This window comes from Eretmochelys imbricata, chromosome 10, assembly GCF_965152235.1.
Source record: "Eretmochelys imbricata isolate rEreImb1 chromosome 10, rEreImb1.hap1, whole genome shotgun sequence".
In the NCBI taxonomy this organism is placed as follows: domain Eukaryota; kingdom Metazoa; phylum Chordata; order Testudines; family Cheloniidae; genus Eretmochelys; species Eretmochelys imbricata.
Window position 1 is genome coordinate 62693514 of NC_135581.1, and position 27008 is coordinate 62720521.

Sequence of the window (27008 nt, forward strand, 5' to 3'; positions counted from 1 at the left end):
AGGTCAAAGTTTGATTTGAGATCACATACCCCACACATTTATTGGAAAAAATTGATGCATTTACAAATTAGCCTATCCAAGATGAGTTGTGTACTTCTAAAACTAAGACAAAGATTGGATTATTTATTTTCAAATATACGCTCTAGATCAGTGGTCTCCAACCTTTTTAAGCACAAGATCACTTTCTGAATTTAAGATCAACCCAGAATCTACCTTGCCCTTTGCCCGAGGCCCTGCCTGCTCACTCCATTCCCCGCTCCCTCCGCCCCACCCTCACTCACTTTTACCAGGCTAGAGCAGGGGGTTGGGCTGCAGGCTCTGGGCTGGGGCCGAAGGGTTCGGAGTGTGGGACGGGGCTCTGGGCTGAGCCTGGGGCAGGGAGTTGGGGTGCAGGAGTGAGGGGTGCAAGCTCTGGGAGGGAGTTTGGGTGAAGGAGGGGGCTCTGGGCTTGGGACAGAGTGTTGGGGTCCAGGCTCTGGGAGAGACTGCTGGGGCAGACGTGCAGGAGTGGGTGCGAGGTGCAGGCTCCGGCCAGGAGGCCCTTACCACAGACAGCTCCCGGTTGGTGGCACAGCAGGGCTCAGGCAGGCTGCCTGCCTGCCCTGGTCCCATGCTGCTCCCGGAAGCAGCTGGCTGCTGACACGTCTCTGCAGTCCCTGGGGGTGTGTGGAGGGCAGCGGGTCTCCATGCACTGCCCACACCACCCCTGCAGCTCCCATTGGCCGGTTCCCAGCCAATGGGAGCTGCTGGGATAGTGCTAGGGTTGGGGGCAGCATGCAAGGCCCCCCTCACACACATCCCCCCTCCCAGGGGCCACAGAGACGTGCCAGCAGCCAGCTACTTCCAGAAGCAGCGTGGGGCCAGGGCAGGCAGGCAGGCAGCCTGCCTGAGCCCTGCTGCGCAGCTGGACTTTTAGAGGCCAGAAATCACGATCGGTTAGCAGAGGCTCCAGGATCGACCGGTTGGTAACCACTGCTCTAGATCAAAAGAAATAATTTTGGGGAAGCTCTATGGCTTGTGTCACACAGGAGGTCAGTCAAGATGATCACAATGGCCTTGGAATCTGTGTACCTATAAAAGACACACTGAAAAGTTATTTTTAGGTGAGAAAAACAATGCAGTTATTGTAGCCTCCCAACAATTACCTTTATATTGTTCAGATTAACTTCACCAAGACGAGAGTCATTATCTTTAATCCTTTGCAAACTCTCCTCTACATGTGTGGGATTTGGTGGTTCATCTGAAAATGGTATCATCCTTTCACCTTTTACGGTATCTGAAACATAAGACAAGGAACATGAATCAAAAGAGCCCATCTGTCATAAAGGGAAGGGTAACCACCTTCCTGTATACAGTGCTATAAAATCCCTTCTGGCCAGAGGCAAAACCCTTTCACCTGTAAAGGGTTAAGAAGCGAAGATAACCTCGCTGGCACCTGACCCAAAATGACCAATGAGTGGACAAGACACTTTCAAATCTGGAGGGTGGGGGGGGGGAAAGCAAAGGGTTTGTCTGTCTGTGCGATGCTTTTGCCAGGAACAGATCAGGAATGCAGCCTCACAACTCCTGTTAAGTTAGTAAGTAATCTAGCTAGAAATGCGTTAGATTTCCTTTTGTTTACTGGCTGGTAAAATAAGCTGTGCTGGATGGAATGTATATTCCTGTTTGTGTCTTTTTGACACTTAAGGTTTTCCCTAGAGGGATTCTTTATGTTTTGAATCAGATTACCCTGTAAGGTATTTACCATCCTGATTTTACAGAGGTGATTATTTTACCTTTTCTTTAATTAAAATTCTTCTTTTAAGAACCTGCTTGATTGTTCATTGTTCTTAAGATCCAAGGGTTTGGGTCTGTGTTCACCTGTACAAATTGGTGAGGATTTTTATCAAGCCTTCCCCAGGAAAAGGGGTGTAGAGCTTGGGGGGATATTTTGGGGGAAGACATCTCCAAGTGGGCTCTTTCCCTGTTCTTTGTTTAACACACTTGATGATGGCAGCATACGGTTCAAGGACAAGGCAAAGTTTGTACCTTGGGGAAGTTTTTAACCTAAGCTGGTAAGAATAAGCTTAGGGGGTCTTTCATGCAGGTCTCCACATCTGTACCCTAGAGTTCAGAGTGGGGAAGGAATCTTGACACCATCTGACATATTAAGTGTAATAAACGGTACACATTAGTTATTACATCTAGTCAACTAGTCATCTGCCAAAAACTTTTATCCTCTGCCCATCCTGCCAAAAACCAAGAAACATCACACCATGCTGTCCTCTTTTGGCCATACTTTCACACAGTAACTTTTTTTTTTTTAAATAAGTCCTTCTGTCACATTCACAACAGGTTTTTGAAAAAACAGATGGGAATTGGATTACAAAAGAAAATATTAAAACCCAGACTCAATCACAAATAAAATACATATTCATTCATTCCACTTTTACAAAAAGTGAGTATATTTTATCTCTTTTTATTAATTTCTACCCTTTCCACAGCTCATCTAACAATTTACATTTTATATACAAGCTTACCTTTGACTTGGAAACAAAATGCTTTTTGTGTATCAAGAATATAAGTGTAACGTATTACACAGTTTATGCTGCAGTAGCAAAATGACTGGATACTTGGTATTGTACACAGGTTTTTATTTAGATCTTGACTATAAATACTCACCTGTGAAGCTTTCATTGCTGACACCATTACTACTTCCCACTATGTCACAGAACTGAGTGTTTGTTATCAAGTTGTGCATTCCCAGGATAGCTGTAAGAGAAGAATTTTACTGTTCCCTGCTGTTTAAATTCAGAATCTGAAGAATATTTGAGAGATTAATAATTGCATCTGGTTGGAAAATGTCAGCTGTTCAATGAAAAGTGTTTGCCATTTTCTTACTAATTCTAATAATTTAAAGCCATTGAGAGCTTTTTTACTTCTATTTGGCCTGCCCCTTTTCAAAACAGCCATCAAAATCCCACCAATAGACATCATACACCACAGCCAAGTGTGCAGTTCAACCCACATATATCATTACATTGTTTGCTGCTTTGTCAGTCTAAAGCTAGTTTTACAAGGCATATAGCACCACGTTCCCACATTTGAGGAAGGGATGTAACACACATTTACTCAAAAAAGCTGTCAGTTTGAGGGAAGACCTTGCTTAACCCATTTCTTACTTCTTCAGACCCAAAAAACAATAAAATGGTGAAATATTTTGTATGCGGGGAGATAATTTGTGCAATGCTTTTTCTACAAACCTCCAGTGTGTAACATGACATGGTTCAATTTCTAAGACAACTAGATTTCATGCAGCAGTAAAGACTTTCAGGCTTTGCCAGGTTTCAGATGACAAAGATACAGTAATATTTACTACAGAGGATCAGGCTTTTATGAATATGCACAAACACACCCATGCTTCAAAAACTAACCTGCAAGGTCACACAGTTCTGTATCTGTGGCACTTGTCAAAGCTTCCTCCAGTTCTGGATCAAGAGAGACTTTTTCTTCTATGAAAGACTGTACAGGCTTCTGTTTGGGGATAAATATTTTCCCTGTGTGTAGGGGAGAAATAAAGAGTCTGAAATTCCTTTGGATTATATGGTTATTCAGTTTTACTCATCTCACCATATTACACATATACACACACAAGTTTAGTTCTCCAGCTTGAACTACTGCCTTATAAAAACAAGCATGAACCGTCATTAGCTAGAAGACTGAAATCAGCCCACCAAACCCAAGAATGCTAACAGCAAAGGGGCTGATTTGGTCAAGTATGCTGGAATTAATTTCTGCCTAATTTGTTTTTGGAAGTTGGAGGGTGCGGTGATGGGAAAACAAACATGAAGATCTGGCATTGTAAGTAATGTGGTATCCCAACCATCAATATTCATCTTTTAAAAGCAAGATAAATATTTGCTAATATTTTGTTTTCCATTTATATTAAGTTTTCTCTACATTCACCTCTCTAGTAGTGCTTCAGGATTTACAGTGACTGACTGATATCACTAACTGCACCAGGAGAGACCACTACCTGGAAGACTTCTAACTTGGACTCATCAGGTAGGACAGATACCAAACCTTGTCTGAAGTTTCAGATTAAAATGTATTCATTTTATTTTTAGTGATACATATTCTGCTTCTGATTTTGGATACAAGGGCTTTCAAATGAAAAAAAAAAGCCCCTATCTGAGCAGTCCAAATCAAGGGCAACGTACATGAATAGCATCTGAAGAAACTGAAAAGGCAAACTATATTTTTTAGATATTTGCATACCCAAGGATGCTCTTTTCTAAACTGAGGTAGGCCCTGTAGCAGAGTCAATGAAAACACACTAGTTAGAATAAGCAACTAATGATTGCGCACTGGTTTCTCAGTTATTGCAGACAGAAGATGGGAGAAGTTATTTTTAGAGGACATGCAGTATAAACAGTACTCTGGGTAGTTCACATAAAATACATAGTGTACATATATTACATCTATTTTATTTATTAATGTACACTAATATGTACATATATATTACATTTATTACACACAAAAATACACACCCAAAAGCAATGAGAGCCTTTGGAACCGGACATTTGAGGCTGCAGAGGCTAAAGCTCTCGTTAATATGCCTAATATGACTCTCCACTATTTAATATAGACATTCATTTAAATTTCCTGGAGTTAAGTGAAAAAGGAAACAAACACACTTGAAAACAGAATAGGGATTTGTTACGTGCCTTCAGTGATGTTTTCCCCCTTCTAACGAACCTAAAATCACTATTAAAAACTAGTACTAGACTAGATATCGCTAAAATTTATATAAAACTTCACTTTTAAAACTTAAGAGCATATTTCCTTACCACAGAAACAATTATGGAAAAAACTGAAGGGCAATTAATACTGGTAGAATATGGCAAGTGCTAAGCATCCGTTCCCCTTCTTTCAGCCCAAAGGAGGGTTTCATTGGGTGGGACTGCTTATTTATAGTTAAGGATACGATTTAGTCATGGAGGACATGGATTCTGTGACTTTACCGGACCTCCGTTACTTTAGCAAGCCTCCCCCCCCATTATTTTTAGTAAAAGTCAGGGACAGGGAATAAACAAAAATTCACAGAGCTGTGATCTGTCCCTGACTTTTACTAAAAATAACTGACAAAATCTTAACCTTAGTCATTGCTAACTACAAGGTGGAACAGATTGTTTAGTATAAGTAGTTAACGCATATTTCAAGGGACCATTCAAGGTGAAGTGGCCCATTAACACCTTCAGTCACAGGCAGAAAAGGAAGGGGGCAGGGGAGGAAAAAAGCAGTTTGGAGGAGGAGGGGTTGTTAGGGGGTTACAGATTGTTGTAATACACCATAAACCGTCAAATCTAGTGCATCTTTCAGTCACTCTTCTTGCAAAGGACATTAGGTCCTTTGCAAGTGCTACAATACTATTCACATTAACATTCAAACTTAGAACTTAGTTAGGACCATTTCAATACTATTAAGTAACCCCAACATAAAATCTCAATTCCACATCAGCAATATGTGCCTAATTCAATATTCTCATCTAAAACATTCTTTCTTTCAGATTCCTCAGTCATGCTGGCTAGTCCCAGCTCCACTGTGACAGCCCATCGTGCACCAGGGGCAGGCTAGGTAGGTCACAAGCCAAGCATCCAAGATATTTTCCTCATTTTGAATATAAATATTTGTAACTTGCTGTTTGGAATGAGATTAAGTTTAGACTTTTTAAATACCTCAGTGACATGGGATTTTATTGGTGTGTTTTTGTTTTGAATTGTGGGATGTTTAAAAAACTTTGGTTTTAAAATTCAGAATCTCATGCATGAAGACAGAATCCACATGCTACAGTGAACACAGGCAGCAATAAAATGCCCACGAATGATTATGGTTGTTTGTTGTGCTCTCTATAATGCACTGATGCACCACCACAGCAACAGATTAAAGAGCCGTCTATTGATTTTTGGTTTTCCTCCACATACATGTAGTTGGTATAACAAGGCACCCTAAGCCACAAACAAACCAGTGCCAGCATCATGAAGCATTTTCATTTCTAAGTATTCTCATTTTGGGGAGTTGTACAATAGGGAACATTAACTCATGGGATGTTCTGTGCACATCTGAAAGGAGACAGCAAACCTATTTTCTTACACTACTGTACTGAATATAGTCATGATATAGTAGTTGGTAATGCACTCCTCCTGGCTCCTTTATAGATGCCATGTGATCCTTGATGCCCACAGAGCAATCAAGAAAAAGTGATGTTACACTCCTGATTCATGCTGAACAGAACCTTGGAATGAATGGGAGATTAGGGGGAATTAAGTGATATCTGATGTTGTAAAAGCGTTGATTTGATTTTTGTCAGCATCACATGCTGAGAACCAAAATGATTGTCTGTTAATACCCTATCTACTAATAAATATTAATATATGGGAAAACATGTCACTTGCTTGGTCACGTTTTTAAGTAACCATCCAGGGCAGGATATGCAGGATTTTATAGAGTATTTGGTATCTATTGTTGCAGTTATTTTGTATAAATAATTTTAATTAAGATGAGGCACTTGGTAACATTTACAGATTGGTAAATAAGCCTCAGAACATCAGAACCCAAAAGGGAAAAAAAACCTGAAAACTGAAAGGAGGTAAAGTTTTGTTTTCTAAATAACTGCAGGCTTGTTAAAGAAGTGAATGCATAAGCATGTCACATTTGATCTGCAGAGTCAGTGGGTTTCCTGTTCATTTCCCCTTCTCCACATATTAAGTGGGCTTTTCCTGTGAACTGTGACTTCCTGCTAAAAACCCACAATCCCCAGGGCACCTCAGGACTTCATGCAATTTTTGAACCGGTTTTATCAGCACAAAAGTCCATATTTATATAGATAAGGTGATAAATAGTTGTATAAGTTTGTTTCAAAGTTTTAATTCTGCATATTCTGAAACTGCCAGTACAGATTGTTCCTCTGACAATCTTCCCATTGGACTCTATCATAAGACTCTGGAAGTCAGCGCTCTCATCTACTTCTTAAGATCAGGAGGCAGGGATTTGAGCTAAATGGAAGAAAAGTGGGCAAAGGTTTGTGAGATGGTACAGCTTTGTGGGGATGAGTGTACATTTCTCTGTCTAGTAAGTTCAGAAAGTGTGCTTTAATAAAGTTATCAAATGAAGGAGTCAAACACTGGCTTCTGCTGGATATATTTTTGTTAGTAGGTCTTTAGAGCAAAGCTAGAAATTGTACTTGTGAAGGAGCTGTGAGAGCACCATAAAAGGGAGGGGAGGGTCCACAGGTGCCCAAACTGTGGCCCCGCCCCTCCCCTGCCCCTGGGCTGCCCTTCCTCCAAGACCCCGCCCCTTCCCCCATCACTCACTCTTACGGTCGGTAAAAAGTAAGGGGGGGGCCATAGCCTCCTGATCCCCTGTTTCAGCGCCCCTGCATGTGTGTGATCAACCTTCGGTTAGTTTATCATTTAAGTCACAGTTTCTCAAACTTACATAGTTTAGATCACTTCTTAACAGAGCTGGTTTTATGGCACATTCATGAATGCATAACATCCCTGTGGCAACTACAGCAAACGTTGCCATGGTAAGTAATGTAAGGAATGGATGTTTAGCTGCCTTTAATGCAGTAAGCACGGTGATTCCCTCCCGACCCCCCAGCTTTGGCTCTTTATTTCATCTCCCCTTCTGCTTCTCATAGCTAGAGGCAGAGGAGGAGGGAGTCCAGCATGGGGCGACCAGCTACCTTTTCACAGACCCCCTGGAAGTGCTTTGTGCACCACAGCCTAGGAACCCGTTTAAGAGGAGGAGGATGTCAGAGAGGAAGGAAGAAGATGGTGGTCTCTCTCACAGGATGAAATTCACTCTAGCAGAGGGCCTGCTGAAGACTCTCTATGCCTCCTGTGTCTCACTTGAGCCCTTTAGGGTAACCTGCAAACTAGGTGTGGGAGGAATAGGAAAGTAGAGACATTTTTGTGAAAAACAAAAACTGTTTTTATAAATTAAAAATGTGCCTGGTTGGTCTGGTAAAAAAAAAAATACAAAAATTGAGAGGTCAGAGAGTGAGGACTACTGCACCTGCCCTTTACTTGCAGCCTCAGGCTTCTTCCTTACTCTTCAGCACTTGCTGAGGCAGCAGCGAACAGTTTTTAAAGCAGTTCTAACATTGTTAGGCCCAGTCCAATCCATCCGGCTTAACTCTGCTAGAAGCAGTTTTGGGTGTAACCCAGGTAGAGGACTTGTGTAGATAGAGCCTTTGTGAGAACGTTTCCAACAAACGTCATCTCGCCAAGACCAGTCATCATGTCTGTTCACTTGTACATTGCACATGTGAAAGCAGCTTAATTTTTCAGGTAATGAGCAAATACTTCAAGACAATTTAGTGTCTTGTTCAGTTACTTCAAGGATAAGACCTCTGTATCTTAGGAAACAATGATCTAACTAGAGGCTCACTGCCAAGAGAGCTATGGGGATATTTTTCTCTTTATACACGCACACTAACACAAGCACTTTTAAAAAGTCACATCTGCACATCAGCCCATGAGGGCTATGAAAACCACTTCTTTGACTATCTGGAAACATTCCATTTTTTAAGGGTTTGATCACATGACGAAATGTGACAGACTTTACTTATTTGGAAACCATGGGATACTTCAGAATTTAATAAACAACGTGATATAAAAAAAGGAAGATTACAGAAATGGTTAGTATTTGACCACCACTGAAATACTTATTTATCTTGCAACAAAGCCCATTGCCAACTGTGTCCACATATCTATTCTATAGTCGATACGGGGACACCATCATAGGGCCTAAATCACATCAGCCACACTATCAGAGGCTTGTTCACCTGCACATCTACCAATGTGATATATGCCATCATGTGCCCGCAATGCCCCTCTGCCACGTACATTGGTCAAACTGGACAGTCTCTACGTAAAAGAATAAATGGACACAAATCAGACGTCAAGAATTATAACATTCAAAAATCAGTCGAAGAACACTTCACTCTCTTTGGTCACTTAATTACGGACCAAAGTGGCAATTCTTCAACAAAAAAAACCTTCAAAAACAGACTCCAACGAGAGACTGCTGAATTGGAATTAATTCGCAAACTGGATACAATTAACTTAGGCTTGACTAGACACTGTGAGTGGATGGGTCATTATACAAAATGAAACTATTTCCCCATGTTTATTTCCCCCCCTCCCCGGCTGTTCCTCAGACGCTCTTGTCAACTGCTGGAAATGGCCCACCTTGATCATCGCTACAAAAGGTACCCCCACCCCGCTCTCCTGCTGGTAATAGCTCACCTTACCTGATCACTCTCATTACAGTGTGTATGGTAACACCCATTGTTTCATGTTCTCTGTGTACATAAATCTCCCCACTGTATTTTCCACTAAATGCATCCAATGAAGTGAACTGTAGCTCACAAAAGCTTATGCTCAAATAAATTGGTTAGTCTCTAAGGTGCCACAAGTACTCCTTTTCTTTTTGCAGATACAAACTAACAAGGCTACTACTCTGAAACCTTATTTATCTTGATCAATCTATTTTGTTTGCTTCCTGCCATTGTATTTAGGATCAGTTGTAACCCAAACTTTCCAGGCTACAGAATGTACTTTGACTTCCCCACGCCTTCTAATCTCATTTTATGTACTATGATTCTATGCATGGTGGCAACTAGTCTAGGTTTCAACAGACATGCTATACTGCCTCTGGCTTTTAATAGATACAGTATTGTGTTGATCAGTACTCACATGTGTCCACCATATTAAAACAGGTTTCACAGTAGCAGCCGTGTTAGTCTGTATTCGCAAAAAGAAAAGGAGTACTTTGGCACCTTAGAGACTAACCAATTTATTTGAGCATAAGCTTTCATGAGCTACAGCTCACTTACCTCACGAAAGCTTATGCTCAAATAAATTGGTTAGTCTCTACGGTGCCACAAGTACTCCTTTTCTTTTTTCATTGAAGTTAGTGGTAATTGACAAACTGCACATCAAGATGATTGGACTCCAAATCAATTTCATTGTATACTAATCCTGGGACCAAAGCATCTATTGGGAACAGAGGACAACTGAGTAGTATTTACTCTCAGTCCTAATGATTCCTTGCAGAACAAAGAAAAATAAGGGTAATAAAACTGAACATATCTTCATGCCCTTCAAGATTAAATATTTCACCAAATCAACGTTCAAGATTGTATCCACCATTTTCCTTTATTTTAATAACGGAGAAATGCTTTGGCTTATCAACCCACTCTTGTACTCATCTTTTGAACACAAATGAATGCCAGCTTTGTAAAATACAGGTGATAAATCTCTTCCTCACAGAGCCATGGGGCATTCAGAAACAATATTTACTACATATTCTTCATTAGAATAAAATTCTGAAAGGCACTTGTGTAGTTTTTCCAATTCCCAGCTATATAAATCCATTTTCTCATGCTAGCTTTCATGTAAACGTGTCTTGCAATACAACAGCACTTAACCAAGTGTCAATTTGTTAAACTTTCACCTCCTCTTAAACTCAAAGCATCTTTAGGCATGTAACTTCACCTCACAATACCACTGTCCCCCTCCCACACCCCCTTTAACCTCTCACATTTCACAGAATAGTTCCCTGAATTTCCTTTAAAGACTAGCCATTTGTCTGAAAGACAAAAATTGGGTATAATTGCAATTGGGGGAATTTTCCTGCAGAATAATTCTTGATGCTAAAAAGGCCAACAGTAAATTTAAATCAACTTAAGCCAAGTGACCTGGGTCAATCCAGATAAATAATGCATACAGCTAAAGTTTTTAGTCCAACATATTTACTGTTATGTTAAAGCAGAAACAATGTTTTATGACCAGTCAATCCATGAGGTGAAGAAGCCATAGTAAGAATGCAGTGTGTGGAGAGGTGGTGGGAGGGAAGGACTAGAAAAGTGTAACGCTTTTGAGATGCAAAGCCTAATTTACAAAATATTAGCTAAATATTAAGTAAGACCATAGCACCTTCCACATGATGATTTCAGAGGGAATACAAGCATTAATAAATTAATCTTCACATCACCCTATGCGGTTAGGCAAGTATCACATTTCACCGTTAGGGAAGCAGGCAATGAGAGGTTAAGTGGCTTGCCCAAAAACACACTGGTTTCAGAGCCAGGAACAAAACCCAGATCTCCTTACTCCCAGCCTTGAGCTTTTGCCTTTTTGCAGGGAGACACACAGCTACTTGTTCTGAAGTTACTGCAGCTTTTTAAAGTGACACTTCCTGGAAGAAAAATGTGTTACATCAATCTTTTGCCTGAATTATTTCTTCAGGCAACAATGGCTTATTGTATGTTTCAAAACTTAATCAGAACAGTATGTGACTTTCAAGTTCTTAAAACCGGTTGAAAACAAAGTCGTTTTTTTAGAAGGGGTGGGTGTTTGATAGTACGCTTTTAGAAACAGAGCCAAGCACTAGAAAGAGTATACTGTACTCATTTTACATATGATTTGTTATGCTTCACACTTCTATAGTCCTGTTTCTCCCATTACCACCAAGTGCTTCACAATACGATTTCAAGCTCATCAAGTTTCACAAGACAATGAGGTAGCTAAAGGTACTAAATTGTAGTGGAATCGTGACATGTTACAACCCTGGGGTTAATTATGCAGTTGTTTAACAGTGCACGTCAACCCTAAATTATTTCAGACACAAGTGAAGAACACCATATTCAATTCAAACAGCAGGGGAATTTAGGCAGGCAGAGTGTAAGTTACCAGGGTCTGTGCGTGGCCAGGACATTGTATCTAACGTCTCCCATCATATACTACTCGAATAATCTCAAGTGCTCAGGACCAGCACAGAAGCCCCCAACATCATGTTGAACATCAGTTCAGAACTGACTCCAGATTGAAATGGTATTGGTGAACCACTGAGTGGACACATGTTCCCTGCACAGTCCTGATTAGCTTACGAGATCCACTAGGATTACAGCACAAGGTGGGATCATTAAAATAAGTATCCCATAGGAAATAGGCTTTTTGTAAAGCTTCCTATAATCAAGGTAGCTGATTGGCGAAGGTAAAGAAGATTTATATAAATCAGGAGGTGGGCAAACTATGGCCCGCGGGCCACATCCGGCCCGCAGGACTCTCCCGCCCGGCCCCCGAGCTCCTGGCCAGGGAGGCTCGCCCATGGCCCCTCCCCCGCTGTCCCCTCCCCCCTGCAGCCTCAGCTCGCTCCGCCGCCGGCACAATGCTCTGGGTGGCGGGGATGTGAGCTCCTGGGGCAGGGCAGCTGCAGAGCCCGGTCTGACCCGGTGCTCAGTGCTGTGCGGTGGCAGCGTGGCCCGGCTCCAGCCGGGTGGCGCGGCTGTAGCACCCCCAGCCACCAGTGCTCCAGACAGTGCGGTAAGGGGGCATGGAGCAGGGGGTTGGATAGAGGGCAGGGGAGTTCAGGGTGGTGGTCAGAGGGCGCAAGTCTGGATAGGGGTCAGGGCAGGAACAGGGGGTTGAATGGGGGCAGGGGTCCCGGGGGGGAGGAGTCAATGGGGGGGGGGTTGGATGGGGCAGCAGGGGTGACTGGATGGGGCAGGGGTCCCGGGGGCCAGTCAGGAATGAGAGGAGGGGTTGGATGGGGCAGCAGGGGGCAGTTAGGGGTGGGGGTCCAGGGACGGTCGGGGGTCCCGGGGTGGGGGTTGGATAGGAGGTGGGGGTCAGGTCACGACCCCCTCCCCTAACCGGCCCTCCATACAATTTCTGAAACCCAATGTGGCCCTCAGGCCAAAAAGTTTGCCCGCCCCTGTAAAACAGGATAGGTGTGGTTTGTATTTTTGGGAGGAGAGAGAACTGGATAGATTTCCCATCTAATTAAGTAAAAATTCAGAGAGTTAGACATAAGACTCAGACCAGTTTCTATTCTATTGTATTTGGTAGTAAAGTCTCTGTCCCAACAAAACTGCACATAGGGAAGCAGAAGCAGCCCAAATCAGAATTTATTCTAGCTAGTTTAGATTCCTAGTAAAAATATAAGCTTGAACACACATTAGACAAGAATGATTTGTCACAAGATGCGTGGGAAACATTGTCAAGCTAGGTTAACTGAACAGCTAAGCAAGATTCCCATTCCTTACCACTCCATGTTTCCACCTATTCAGACTGAGTTCACCGAAGTTTTAAGTTTGTCTGTTACACTGAGGGCTTGTCTACACTGGCACTTTACAGCACTGCAACTTTCTCGCTCTGGGGTGTGAAAAAACACTCCTCTGAGTGCAGCAAGTTTTAGCACTGTAAAGCGCAAGTATAGACAGTGCACCAGCGATGGATGCTGTGCTCCCAGCACTGGTAGCTATACCCCTCGAGAAGATGGGGTTTTTTTAGAGTGCTGGGAAGATCAGGGAAGAGTTTCTGAAAATCAGGTTCCCTTAAAGTCTCAGGCTGTGCACCCAAAAATTAATGTATCTGAAGTCAGACAACTTTTTGAAAATCTCAGTCGAAGTGGGGCAGCAAGCTAAGGTTGAATTTTGACAGTCAGCATCACTCTCCCACGCAAGAAAAAAAAATCCCTCCCCCTCCCCCGCATCATAAAACCAGAGCTGGAGGGTGGGGGTCTGGAGAAAGGAGTAACAAAGAATTATGCTGTCTAAGACGTGCATAAAATTCCTCACTACTATACACTGCAAAAATTCTGTTTTCATAGCTCTCATTTTGTTGAAAAGTGCCTAGTTTCACTTTTTACAATATTTTTAATATATTCTTTCCATTTATTCCTTTTTTAAAATTAAAAATTAGTATTCAAGGAAAAAGATAAGGAAGGTTATTAAATAAGAACACTCTTTTTAGGAGTGAAGGGATCTTTAATGGCTACGCTGGCATGACACTGCTATATCTGAACAGTTTGTTGCCACTAGTAATACTTCATTACATAAAGGAAGTGACATTTGATCTTTATTCACTATGATTTATACTACAGCTGGATCCTTCTATTTTCCAGAATTAATCGCATGGCTTTGGTCTACAAAGCTGATAACAAGAAAGCCAGAGGAACTTTAGAAGGCATTCCCCTAGCTGAGTGAAACCATATTTAAAACATCTTCTTCTCCAGACCAGCAAGAGCTGGGAAATCTGAGAAGGCAGAGTTATCAGGCTGGGTGGTAAGTGGAGTAAAGAGAATCGAGCATTACTTTTATTACTCTCTTAGATCCTTCCAGCCAAACTAAGGACTGCTTCCACGAGGTCCAGAGGGAGCCATGTCTAACCTTCTCAGCTAGACTAGAAACAAGGCCTTTAGGGAAAGGAAACCCAGAGGACTTCTCTCACAGTCACCTTTTACCCTTAAACTGTTTGCACTATGTGCTGGGAAACCTTACTAAGGTTAGAAACACAGAACAAGATAGGTTAAATAGCACACTAAAGACCCAAATACAAGCCAGTAGAAGCAGAAGAGGGGTGGTTGTTGTAGTTGCAGGCATTATATATGAAAATATTCACCCAAATGTCTGCATCTAATTGCTATGCGCAATCAATAATTGCATATGCAAATTAAGCAGATTAATGTACAGAAAAGTCTGAAAATCCAGAACCAGCTGTTCATTCACCAACAGATAAGCTAGAATCTAGTGTTTTGAACCAATGAGTACAAGATACAGTTGAAAAACAGAGCCTGAAGGCACCAAATAGTAGGACAGGAACTCCCCCACCCCCAAAAAGGAAAATATTGAATTAATTGAAGTCCATTGATTCCTTCCAACATAATCATAATTTATAAATGGGGACAGATTGACAGGCTCAATTTTAAATCTGGGCCAGGGAAGAAACTGTTCCATAAGGACAGAACCACAGAGCTGTTAAGCAAAATCTTGGGTTTTTTTTAAAAAAAAACTAATTATTATTTCAGTTCCAGAGGCTTTATGAGTAAGTAGCATTTCTGAATAGACTTTCACATTAGCCATTACGTTTTTTCTGCACTTACATTTGTTTGACAATAGTGATTTGTAGCCAAGCTTTAGAAGTGTCAGAAACACTTGAAAACTTACTTTGATTCTAAATCATGCTCCAGGACACAGACTCTTGGACATTTTCTTAAATTATTGGGAAGCAGAGTTGATTTACAGTGAAATTTTCTTCACTATCTCCAAGTGCTATATCCTATTTGACTGTACACACAATTATGCAAGTAGGAATGATTAGATACCAGAATCAGCTTTGAGCATGTGTATGCATATATATATAAAATCATATACACTTATTATATGTACTCCAGATACGTGTTTTCATCTGCAACATTTTCTTTGTGGTGTAAGCATGTCTTGTGTTGTGTCTTTTTTTAAAGCATTCCCAATAAAATTCCAACCCAACACACTTTCCTAAAATGCAGAGTAACAGCAAGTACTAAAAATATTTTTAAACCAGAAACTTGAATCACTAATAGAGTACAAATGGGGCATGAACCTTCTCATAATACAATTTCATGGGTAAAAAATTTAAATTTGCTCTGGGCCATTTTTCTGCTAGGAATCCTACCATATCATCTGGGATTGGAAGGCAATAATGCCTTTTGCTGTACTGGGCTCCAAGCTGTAGAAAAGCTTTGCCTTTTAAGTCAGTCACAGCCATCCCTCATTTTTACTGCTATCCAATCTCTTCAATGCCAGGTGGCTTTTAGTAAGACCACTAGCGGCCATCCTATTTACATTCTTTCTTCTCTCTCCCCACCGCCATGATGGACCCCTCTACTACTTCTCCAGTGTTATAAGTGTGGCTTTATTTGTAATATATACAGTTTATTACTCTACAATACATGTACATTTTCAAACCACTATACAAACAATAACTAATGATAATGACACCTTTCCAAGGTAAGAATTCCTGTTTTAGAGATGGGAACTGCTTTCTGCTTCCCCTAACAGATAAGTGGGAGGCCTGGAACCTGAATTCAGGACTTCCTAGCTCCTGATATTGTGCTTAGTCCACTAGATCATGTTGCTTCAATGGAATTTTCTTGTTATATTCCAACGTAATACCAAATTATTAATGGGATTGTCCATAAGCAATTCTCTGGAGCATTGGTGGTGTAAGCTACCGGAGCATTTCCAACTACTGACAGGGAGAATGACACTTCAAATAAACTGGCTGAGGGGAGTTGCTGGCTATTCTACCCAAAGAAGAATGTCAAAACAGCCCACGCATCACACCAGTAAAGTCCATTCCTGAATGGATGTCAACATGCTGGCTAAGGACATTCTTACCTTTCTTTTCCCCTGTAAAAGGAACAAAATCCTCCCTGTCTTCTTGTTCCAGTGCTTCCTTCTCCAAATAAGCAAGGAGTCCCTCTCTGTCAAAAGCACCTGAGGCCTTTTTAGTAGTCTGGTCTTTCTGTCGGAAGCCTGCTGGCAAAAGTGCATTCTACAAAACAAAAGGAAGAACTATGACAAAGCTTCAAAAGTCCTGGTATACAAGTTGTCAGCTTCAATTCAGTCTTTCTGAAAATCAAATTCATTCATTCTATTCTACTTTTCAGAAAATCTTGAACCTCCCTCCAATATTTATTTTTGGAGTCCAGGTCTACATACAATGGATTGCATATTGTGCATTATTAGTGTTTTTAAGAAACTGAAACAGTTAGATTGCGGAGTACCAGAGCTTCTAGACCACGGATCGGCAACCTTTGGCCCGCAGCCTGCCAGGGTAAGCCCCCTGGCGGGCCGGGCCGGTTTGTTTACCTGCCGCGTTCGCAGGTTCAGCCGATCGCTCCAGGCCAATAGGGGCTGTGGGAAGCGGCAGCCAGCACATCCCTTGGCCCGTGCCGCTTCCCGTAGCCCCCACTGGCCTGGGAGCTGCAATCAGCTGAACCTGTGGATGCGGCAGGTAAACAAACTGGCCCAGCCTGCCATGGGGCTTACCCTGGCGGGCCGCATGCCAAAAGTTGCCGATCCCTGTTCTAGACTCACACAGTAGTTATTTCACATTTCCTTTTCAATACGCATGCGCCCTTCACTTGCATGGGGAAGAGTGAATAAAAACCACTCACCCCATTTGGGTGCTCAGTCAGGACGCTATCTACAACTTTCCAAATTCACAAGACAACTGTCTATTCTAGCCAACTCAGCCAGCAGCCAACAACATGGGGAAGCACTTTTGTGCAGGAGACTTGATCTTACTCAAGGCCTCTGCAACTGCTGGTATGATGTGAATTAAAGGAGAAAGTCATAGAAAAAAATCGAGGAAAAAATGTAGATAGAAAGGAGGGAGCATTACATAAGTAAGGGGGGAGATTTCAGATGGTCATTTTTTTAAAAAAAAAGGCATTTTGACCGTTTCCCCACAGTTAAAAATTATGCATGTCACCAACATGAGAAGTAAGCAACCATACATAACTACTGGCATCCCACAAGAATACTCTGCTACAGATCAAGTTATTCAACACTGACTAGTATATTACAATACGATTGAATGTCACAAGTCTACAGAGATTATATCAATCTTAAACCTAAATTGACAGCTGGAACTAGAACCCAAATCTAGCTAAAGAACAGGACTGGGAGGCAGAAGAAGTCAACCCTTCCCCTCATCATCAGTACATGCAACAGAGGAGGCCACCAGGGGTACAAAAAGATGGTGATCAATACATGTTGGAAACAGGATAATAAAGCTAGAAACATTTTCAAACAAAGAATTTCCTTCAGGAACACCACCAACTGTATTTTTTCTTCCTATAATTATATATTATTCCCAAAAAGGTCTTCATGGTCATTTTGCTTTACATTGGTTGTTGTTATGTTGCAAACAGGAAACAAACAGCTTTGAGATATGAGTCTTTATTTTTAGTAGTGTTTCTTTAGCAGGTTAGAAAACCTGTTCTGTACATATCAAATGAATTCAAGAAAGAGGCACTAGTCTGTCAGCATAGTTTCTTAACCAGTGCCACCAAAAGGGGCTGTTTGCTACCCAATACCCACCTCAGGGTCAAGGTCATCCAGAACAGTTTCCAGTTGTTTCAGCTCTTCTTCTGATAGCTTGCCAAGAATGTCATCCTCATCAAGATCCTTGTACTTGTCCAAATCTTTTCGGAATGGAAGTGTCATGTCTTGAGTAGCAGAAAGTCACTAAGCTTTTCAAACTTCTAATAGAGACTGAGTTCTGTTGTTAAATGGAGCTACAGAAAGAATAAAAAGAGCACAATTCAGGACATTTTCTCAAAATCACTGTGTTGCTTCCAAGTGTACAAGCGCATTTCCTCCAGAAAAGTTTCCCCCTCCATCACATGTATACATCAATTTTTGCTGTTCTACAGTAGCACATATCATAAGTGCCCTGTGGTTTTTATCAAATGTCCATTACCAAACTATCTAAGCACTGCTAGGCTCCTAGTAGCCATTTAAAAATCTCCAACCCCCCGACCAAATCACTCTGCATCATGAAAAATTCAAGTTTTGACTTATAATGTTGATAGTGCCAATTTTACTTATTCTACTGATATCAATAGGCCGCTCAATACTAAAGGATTGGAAAAAGACAAAAATAGTTATGAAACAGTATTTCTCGAGTCTAAGCCTTCCTATTGTCATTAGTTTTTGCAAGCAACTGACGTCAAAAGTTTCCGTAGGTAGTTAAGAATGATCTTTTATATTTTTCTTGTTGGAGGTCATATTTACAGCTTGATTAGAAAAGGCACAGTAAAGGAGACAAACTAATTAGGTAATAAACAAAGACATGAGTCAGCAATAATGGCAAAGGAAATTAGCCATCTACTTCTGCTGAGTGAGTTGTATACTGATAAGTAACATTTGACTGTGTCAGATTAAAGACAAATACATAGTCAAAATGCTTAGCTACTCTTTCTTTTTAAGTTTCCTAAATACCAGTAGCCAGATGATCAAGAGATATTGTCATAAATATAAAGGGAAGGGTAAACCCCTTTGAAATCCCTCCTGGCCAGGGGAAAGCTCCTCTCACCTGTAAAGGGTTAAGAAGCTAAAGGTAACCTCGCTGGCACCTGACCAAAATGACCAATGAGGAGACAAGATACTTTCAAAAGCTGGGAGGAGGGAGAAAAACAAAGGGTCTGTGTCTGTCTGTATGCTGGGTCTTGGCCGGGGATAGACCAGGAATGGAGTCTTAGAACTTTTAGTAAGTAATCTAGCTAGGTATGCGTTAGATTATGATTTCTTTAAATGGCTGAGAAAAGAATTGTGCTGAATAGAATAACTATTTCTGTCTGTGTATCTTTTTTGTAACTTAAGGTTTTGCCTAGAGGGGTTCTCTATGTTTTTGAATCTAATTACCCTGTAAGATATCTACCATCCTGATTTTACAGGGGGGATTTCTTTATTTCTATTTACTTCTATTTTTTATTAAAAGCTTCTTGTAAGAAACTGAATGCTTTTTCATTGTTCTCAGATCCAAGGGTTTGGGTCTGTGGTCACCTGTGCAAATTGGTGAGGCTTTTTATCCAACATTTCCCAGGAAAGGGGTGGGTGCAAGTGTTGGGAGGATTGTTCATTGTTCTTAAGATCCAAGGGTCTGGGTCTGTAGTCACCTAGGCAAATTGGTGAGGCTTTTTACCAAACCTTGTCCAGGAAGTGGGGTGCAAGGTTTTGGGAAGTATTTTGGGGGGAAGGACGCGTCCAAACAGCTCTTCCCCAGTAACCAGTATTAGTTTGGTGGTGGTAGCGGCCAGTCCAAGGACAACGGGAGGAATATTTTGTACCTTGGGGAAGTTTTTGACCTAAGCTGGTAAAGATAAGCTTAGGAGGTTTTTCATGCAGGTCCCCACAAGAGTGGGTTGATAAGCCAAAGCATTTCTCCGTTATTAAAATAAAGGAAAATGGTGGATACAATCTTGAACGTTGATTTGGTGAAATATTTAATCTTGAAGGGCATGAAGATATGTTCAGTTTTATTACCCTTATTTTTCTTTGTCCTGCAAGGAATCATTAGGACAGAGAGTAAATACTACTCAGTTGTCCTCTGTTCCCAATAGATGCTTTGGTCCCAGGATTAGTATACAATGAAATTGATTTGGAGTCCAATCATCTTGATGTGCAGTTTGTCAATTACCAAAATACTTCCCAAAACCTTGCACCCCACTTCCTGGACAAGGTTTGGTAAAAAGCCTCACCAATTTGCCTAGGTGACTACAGACCCAGACCCTTGGATCTTAAGAACAATGAACAATCCTCCCAACACTTGCACCCACCCCTTTCCTGGGAAATGTTGGATAAAAAGCCTCACCAATTTGCACAGGTGACCACAGACCCAAACCCTTGGATCTGAGAACAATGAAAAAGCATTCAGTTTCTTACAAGAAGCTTTTAATAAAAAATAGAAGTAAATAGAAATAAAGAAATCCCCCCTGTAAAATCAGGATGGTAGATATCTTACAGGGTAATTAGATTCAAAAACATAGAGAACCCCTCTAGGCAAAACCTTAAGTTACAAAAAAGATACACAGACAGAAATAGTTATTCTATTCAGCACAATTCTTTTCTCAGCCATTTAAAGAAATCATAATCTAACGCATACCTAGCTAGATTACTTACTAAAAGTTCTAAGACTCCATTCCTGGTCTATCCCCGGCCAAGACCCAGCATACAGACAGACACAGACCCTTTGTTTCTCTCCCTCCTCCCAGCTTTTGAAAGTATCTTGTCTCCTCATTGGTCATTTTGGTCAGGTGCCAGCGAGGTTACCTTTAGCTTCTTAACCCTTTACAGGTGAGAGGAGCTTTCCCCTGGCCAGGAGGGATTTCAAAGGGGTTTACCCTTCCCTTTATATTTATGACAGATATCTATTCAATTTTTACTTTCTGGATGCCTGCTGGAGGCCAAATATATAGAGAATCAGGAATTAAGAATTCCCTGGGTCAGCTTTTTTCCTTTCTATAACTTGAAAGAGGCCAGTTAAAGCCCAATGACTAACACTGCAATATCTCTCACTTCATTTTGACTCAAGTATGTGTTATCTGTGAATTTAAAAAATCCCTTGGACTGACTTAATACAACAAGTCCTAACTCAAAATTAATGTAAAAGGTTTAAATAGAGCAGGTAGTTATAAAAAAGCATCTGCCCAGCAAAACAGTTGAAATGTTCAGGAATATACTACATAATCTGACGGCTGAACAAACTGCATACCAGAGACATAATTTATTCTCAATTTCATACTCTGAAAATGAGATTTTTTTAAGCAACCTACACAACTTAGAGACTTCCATTATAACTAGCAGAAGTTACTTACTACCTCATACAATCAGGAGCTATCGATTCTTATGAAGCTTGTGTATAAGATACAGCCCTGGTCTACATGACAAAGTTAGGTCAGCTTAGCTACATCGCTCAGGGCTGTGGAAATTTCATGCCCTATGCAATATAAAGCCAACCTAATTCCCAGTGTAGACAGTGCTAGGTTGGTGGAAGCTACTGCCTTTTGCAGAGGTGGATTTACTACAGTGACAGAAGAACCCCCTTCCACACTGTGGGCTTCACTATGGCACTAAATTGGTGCTACCACAATCAGTGCAGTGGCATTGATTTAGCGGGTCTACTGAAGACGCTCAATTGATGGGAGACCGCTCTCCCATTGATTTCTGTATTCCACCTCAGCGAGGGGCAGAAGCCATATGCACACACGTATATGCAAAACACCACAGCTGAAGGTGGAAGGAGAGAGGGATATTCTACTTGATTTTTTCCAAAAGCGTAAAGTCATGGAGATGTATCCCACAGCAGACTTTGGGAACAGGGCCAAGACTACTGGCCTGACTTGAACCCCACTGCTGCTTCCGGCAGGAATAATCTACAGAGAGGCTGTGCATGCAGCCAGAGTCAAAAGGAACGTTGGTTTTATTTATCCAATGCATGCACAAAGTGCCATTGCAGGTGCTTACATAACACACTGCATTCATTATTTAATTTCTGCAATTTTAATTGAGTCCAGGCTACATGATCTTTGTCAGGCCAATAAGTCATTGTTTCCTCACAAACATAACAAACAAAATTAAAAATAAATTAAAAAAACAACCCTATCTCTTGGCTAGTCTACAGCTCTGTTTACTGAATTCCTTCATCTTATTTGTGTACAGTAAGGGAAGTCTCCTGCTGATTATTTGTTCACTGCATGTGTCCACTGTTAGTCAGCATGCTGTTTTACACTCTCAGACTGAGCAAACAGTGGGAATGTAGGCTAAGTTTCTATGGTGCACACTACATATACTTTATAGATCAGAGGTTCTCAACTGTTTTCTTTCCGAGGACCTCCCCCCCCCCCCCCGCTATAAAAGCTTCACGGCCCAGCTGTGCCACAACTGTTTTTCTCCATATAAAAGCCAGGGCCGGCATTAAGGGGTAGCAAGCAGAGCAACTGCCCAGTCCCATGCTCAGGCTTCACTTCAGCCCCAGATGGTAGGGCTCAGGGCCCCAGGCTGCAGGCCTTTGGCTTTCTAGCCTGGGATGTAGCAAGTTTAACCCCCTGAAACCCACTTGCAGCCCCGCAGGGGACCCCAGACCTCTAATTGAGAACCTCTGTTATAGATAACAGTACTACAAGCAAGTTCTGTGCAGCCAGATTTTCTTGTCAATTGTTCTAACAAGAATGACAGTTTTTGATTTCTGCCAACCTAGAAGAGACTAACAAAGGCTACAGGTACATAGTGCTTCAAATAGTTACAACTATTCTCCGGGTGATCTCACTATATTAAAACTTAGTATTTTACTAAAGAAAACTATTACCAGTTGTAACACTGATACTTCTGTGACTGCATGTTTGGTACTACTAGGACATCCAGATGCTGAGCTACTATGATCAAACACAGGCTAAATTCTCAAGAGACTGCAAAAATGTCACGAAGTTAAAGTTAAATTAAGTGACTTCTGCCAGGTCTCCCACTAGCTTAAAGGAACAGCCTTAGTCTGACAGTTGGCCAGAGGGGGGAGTGTTAATATTCTGTGAAAACACTAGGAAATGGATGGACTAGACAGGGAAATAGGGTCCCGTACTCTTCAATATTTTAATTAATGACTTGGATAATGGAGTGAAAAATATGTTTATAAAATCTGCAGATGACACCAAGCTGGGAGGGGTTGCAAGCACTTTGGAAGACAGGATTAGAATTCAAAACAATCACCACAAATCAGTGAACTGGTCTGAATTAAACAAGATGAAATTCAAAAAAGACAAGTACAAAGTACTTCACTTAGGAAGGAAAAAATAAAAAACGTACAACTACAAAATGGGGAATAACTGCCGAGGTGGTCGTACTGCTGAAAAGGATCTGGGGATTAGAGTGGATCACAAACTGGGTATGAGTCAGCCTTTTTCACAGCTGCATTACATGGGTAATGTTCTAGGGTGTATTAATAAGAGTGTTGGATGTAAGACACAGGAGGTAACCGTCCCACTCTACCTAGCACTGGTAAGGTGTCAGCTGGAATACTGTATCCAATTCTGGGTGCCATACTTTAGAAAAGGTGTGGACAATTGGGAGAGCAGCAACAATAATAAAGGGTTTCAAAAGGTTTAAAAAAAACTGGGAATGTTTAGTCCTGAGAAAAGATGACTGGGGGGTGGGGGTGGGGGGGAGAGAACCTGATAACAGTCTTCATTAAGGGCTGTTATAAAGAGGACTGTGATCAATTGTTTTCCATATCCACTGAAGGTAGGTCAAGAAGTAATGGGCTTCATCTACTGCAAAGCAGATTTAGGTTAGATATTAGGAAAAACTTCCTAACTATAAGGGTAGTCAAGCTCTGCAGTAGGCTTCCAATGGAGGTTGTGGGGGGTTTTAAGAGCAGGCTGGACAAACGCCTGTCAGGGATGATCTAAGTTTACTTGGTCCTGCCTCAGAGCAGGGGGATGGACTTGATTTCTTGAAAAGGAGGACTTGTGGCACCTTAGAGACTAACACATTTATTTGAGCATAAGCTTTCGTGAGCTACAGCTCACTTCCACATATCTATTCAGGGGACACCATCATAGGGCCTAATCACATCAGCCACACTATCAGAGGCTCATTCACCTGCACATCTACCAATGTGATATATGCCATCATGTGTCAGCAATGCCTCTCTGCCACGGACATTGGCCAAACTGGACAGTCTTTAAGTAAAAGACTAAATGGACACAAATCAGACGTCAAGAATTATAACATTCAAAAACCAGTCGGAGAACACTTCAATCTCTTTGGTCACTCGATTACAGACCTAAAGGTGGCAATTCTTCAATAAAAAAACTTCAAAAACAGACTCCAATGAGAGACTCCTGAATTGGAATTAATTTGCAAACTCGACACCATTAACTTAGGCTTGAATAAAGACTGGGAGTAGATGGGTCATTACACAAAGTAAAAATATTTCCCCATGTTTATTCCCCCCCCTCCCCCCACTGTTCCTCAGACGTTCTTGTCAACTGCTGGAAATGGCCCACCTTGATCATCACTACAAAAGTTTTTTTTTTTTTCCTCCTCTCCTTCTGGTAATAGCTCACCTTACCTGATCACTCTCATTATAGTGTGTATGGTAACACCCATTGTTTCATGTTCTCTGTATATATAAAATCTCCCCACTGTATTTTCCACTAAATACATCCGATGAAGTGAGCTGTAGCTCACGAAAGCTTATGCTCAAATAAATTGGTTAGTCTCTAAGGTGCCACAAGTCCTCCTTTTCTTTTTGCGGATACAGACTAACACGGCTGCTACTCTGAAACTTGATTTCTTGAGGTCTCTTCCAGCCCTACATTTCTAGGATTCTATGAAAGTTCAGGTTTATGCAAGTATGTGCTTAAAAGTGGTGACTCAAAATTAACAAAGGACACCATCAACTTAAATTCTGTACCTTATAGTCTAGCACAGACTGCTACAGTTGCCATAGCCTGATGGTATTTCTGAAATGTTTTGTTAAGGATTCACAGTATCTGCAGAGTAATTAAACTTAACTTCAGTGGATCCCACACAATATGCATACAAACTAACTTCTGACTCTAGAACAGAAGTTTTTCCCCTTCCTTTCAATTTAAGCCATTCAGTATAGTATCTTAAAGGAAAACATTTCCTGCAGCTAATTACACAGCATTGTCAGCCACCAAGCTGCATACTCTGAGTGCCAAGTTAAGCTGTTTTTCAACTTCGTTGAATTTGAATACACACACTCACAAGAGATTTATAATTTGAAACAATTTGCAATGCTGTCAGTGATTCGAATCTATAAAAAAAACCTGATGTGGCTCAGTAACTAATCCCTCCACCAAAACAATATGATCAGCTTCATACCATATGCCTTCTTCAACCAGGCTCTGTGCTACTTTTCAAACAACTCAAACTCCCACAACTCCCTTCCACTTACTGTCTTTAGCATGTCCACCTTGAGAAAGTTCTCTGGAAGTTACACAAGACAAATATTGGTAATATATTAAGATTCCATTTGCAGTCCATGGACCTCATTTGTCTTATATATGATGCCATATAATCACTATATTGATCTCAGAAGCTGTTCTAGCTTGCCTGAGAGTTCTATTGATAGCACATCATAAACCAATCAAGGCTCCCAAGTGATTACATCATCTGAGAGGCCTACAGGTTTGGAGATTTTAAGCTTCCCATCCATTTGCAAAACCTACAGACACCTGTTAAAGAATACAGTGGGAAACCGCCAGCCCTACCCACTGCAGACTTAGTGACAGTTGCAATTGTGGATATACAGGATATGGGATAGAATACTTTTTTTTTTAAGCTTTTAAAATAAAACTGGAAATTAACAGAACACTTGCATAATATCCTGAATCTTCTCCTTAGCAAGTTAAGCATCCCCTGACACAGACTCTTAAGTGAGAGTCCCCTTTCAAGTCTTTTAAGATTTGGGATGAGCCTACCATTTAAAATCATTCCTGGGTCCATTAGGAAATACCTGTGGATCAGTATTAAACTAGTTTTAAAAGTACACTTTTCATTTTTAATAAAAGGCATCTTCCAAAAAAGATTACCATGTACCATGTTCTGACAATTATATGTACTACTGTAATGTCTAGGAGCCCTAGTCATGAAACAGGACTCCACTGTGTTAGGCACTGTACAAAGAACAAAAAGAGTCCCTGACCATCATGATTATTTGCAGAATGTGGTCTGCAAAAGAAGATTAAGATCCATATGAAACACATGCTCAGCTCCAAAAAGCTGTCAGGGTCTCCAGTAGTCTTAGCATGGGACAAACAGCAACTCTATGCAGTTATGCCTGTTAAGCTAGAACCCTTCACCTCCCATTAACTATCTTAAGGTGCTATAATTTACTGTTTAATTTGCATTTATTTGCTTTCCATCATTCAATACGAACAACTAGTTTTTGAAAATGTGTTTGTGCACTATTTGATTCACTACAAAATATTGGTGTCACAGATCCACAGGACCAGTGCTTTGGAACAGCTCTGGAACAGTCCCTGGAGAACCCTTCAGTGTGCCAGGCTCCCTCAGGGTCTCACTCTTTCACTCTGATAAGACACTTGGCTTCACTGCCTTCTTAGACTGAACCTCAGAGCCTTCAGCACCCCCGCTTCACACCGTGAGCTCCCTTCAGCTAATCCACCTGAGAGAGAACTGAACACCCAAAGGGAGCAATGCACCCCCAACTTCAGACACTGCAGTGACTCTCAGCTAGCATCATAAAAACAGTAGGGTTTATTAGCTGTCTGGAACACAGCATAGAAAGTCCTTGGTTAGCATACAGAACAGAAAGTTACAGCACGGTCCATCCTGGTTAGCCCATAGCCTCTCTTTTGTGCTAGGAGAGTGTCCAGCTTCCAGCAGCTCACACTTAACAACCCCCCTGCTTTGTCCTTCCCCAGTTCTTTGTTCTTGTTCCCAGGCAACCATTGTCACACGGGGCCCAGGCCTCAGACAGTAGGTGTAGATCACACCTGTATCTCTGGGTCTCTGCAGAGAGTAAACAATCTTTTCCTGCCACCTAGTTAACAATATAGTATATAGGGGAAACTAAGGTACACACAATATTCATGCAAAATGTTACAGAAAATTCCCATTCCATCACAGGAGGCAGGAAGTA

At 41.3% G+C, this 27008-nt stretch overlaps 1 protein-coding gene and 1 long non-coding RNA gene across 2 annotated transcripts in view; one reads left to right on the forward strand and one right to left on the reverse strand.

Moving 5' to 3' along the window:
* Positions 1 to 5616, forward strand: part of LOC144271553 (uncharacterized) — a 29664-nt gene extending 24048 nt beyond the window's left edge. The window contains exons 2-3 of the long non-coding RNA XR_013347367.1: positions 3954 to 4044; positions 5549 to 5616. This is a non-coding gene — a long non-coding RNA (uncharacterized LOC144271553). The remainder of the gene's footprint in view (positions 1 to 3953; positions 4045 to 5548) is intronic.
* The window catches only part of LOC144271551 (tropomodulin-3-like), a 44593-nt gene that overhangs the window by 11569 nt on the left and 6016 nt on the right, over positions 1 to 27008 (reverse strand). The window contains exons 2-6 of the mRNA XM_077828956.1: positions 17921 to 18117; positions 16211 to 16367; positions 3414 to 3536; positions 2662 to 2751; positions 1146 to 1276 (exon numbers count right to left, since the gene is read on the reverse strand). Coding sequence (XP_077685082.1) covers positions 1146 to 1276; positions 2662 to 2751; positions 3414 to 3536; positions 16211 to 16367; positions 17921 to 18046 — 627 coding nt within the window. The 5' untranslated portion in view covers positions 18047 to 18117. The remainder of the gene's footprint in view (positions 1 to 1145; positions 1277 to 2661; positions 2752 to 3413; positions 3537 to 16210; positions 16368 to 17920; positions 18118 to 27008) is intronic.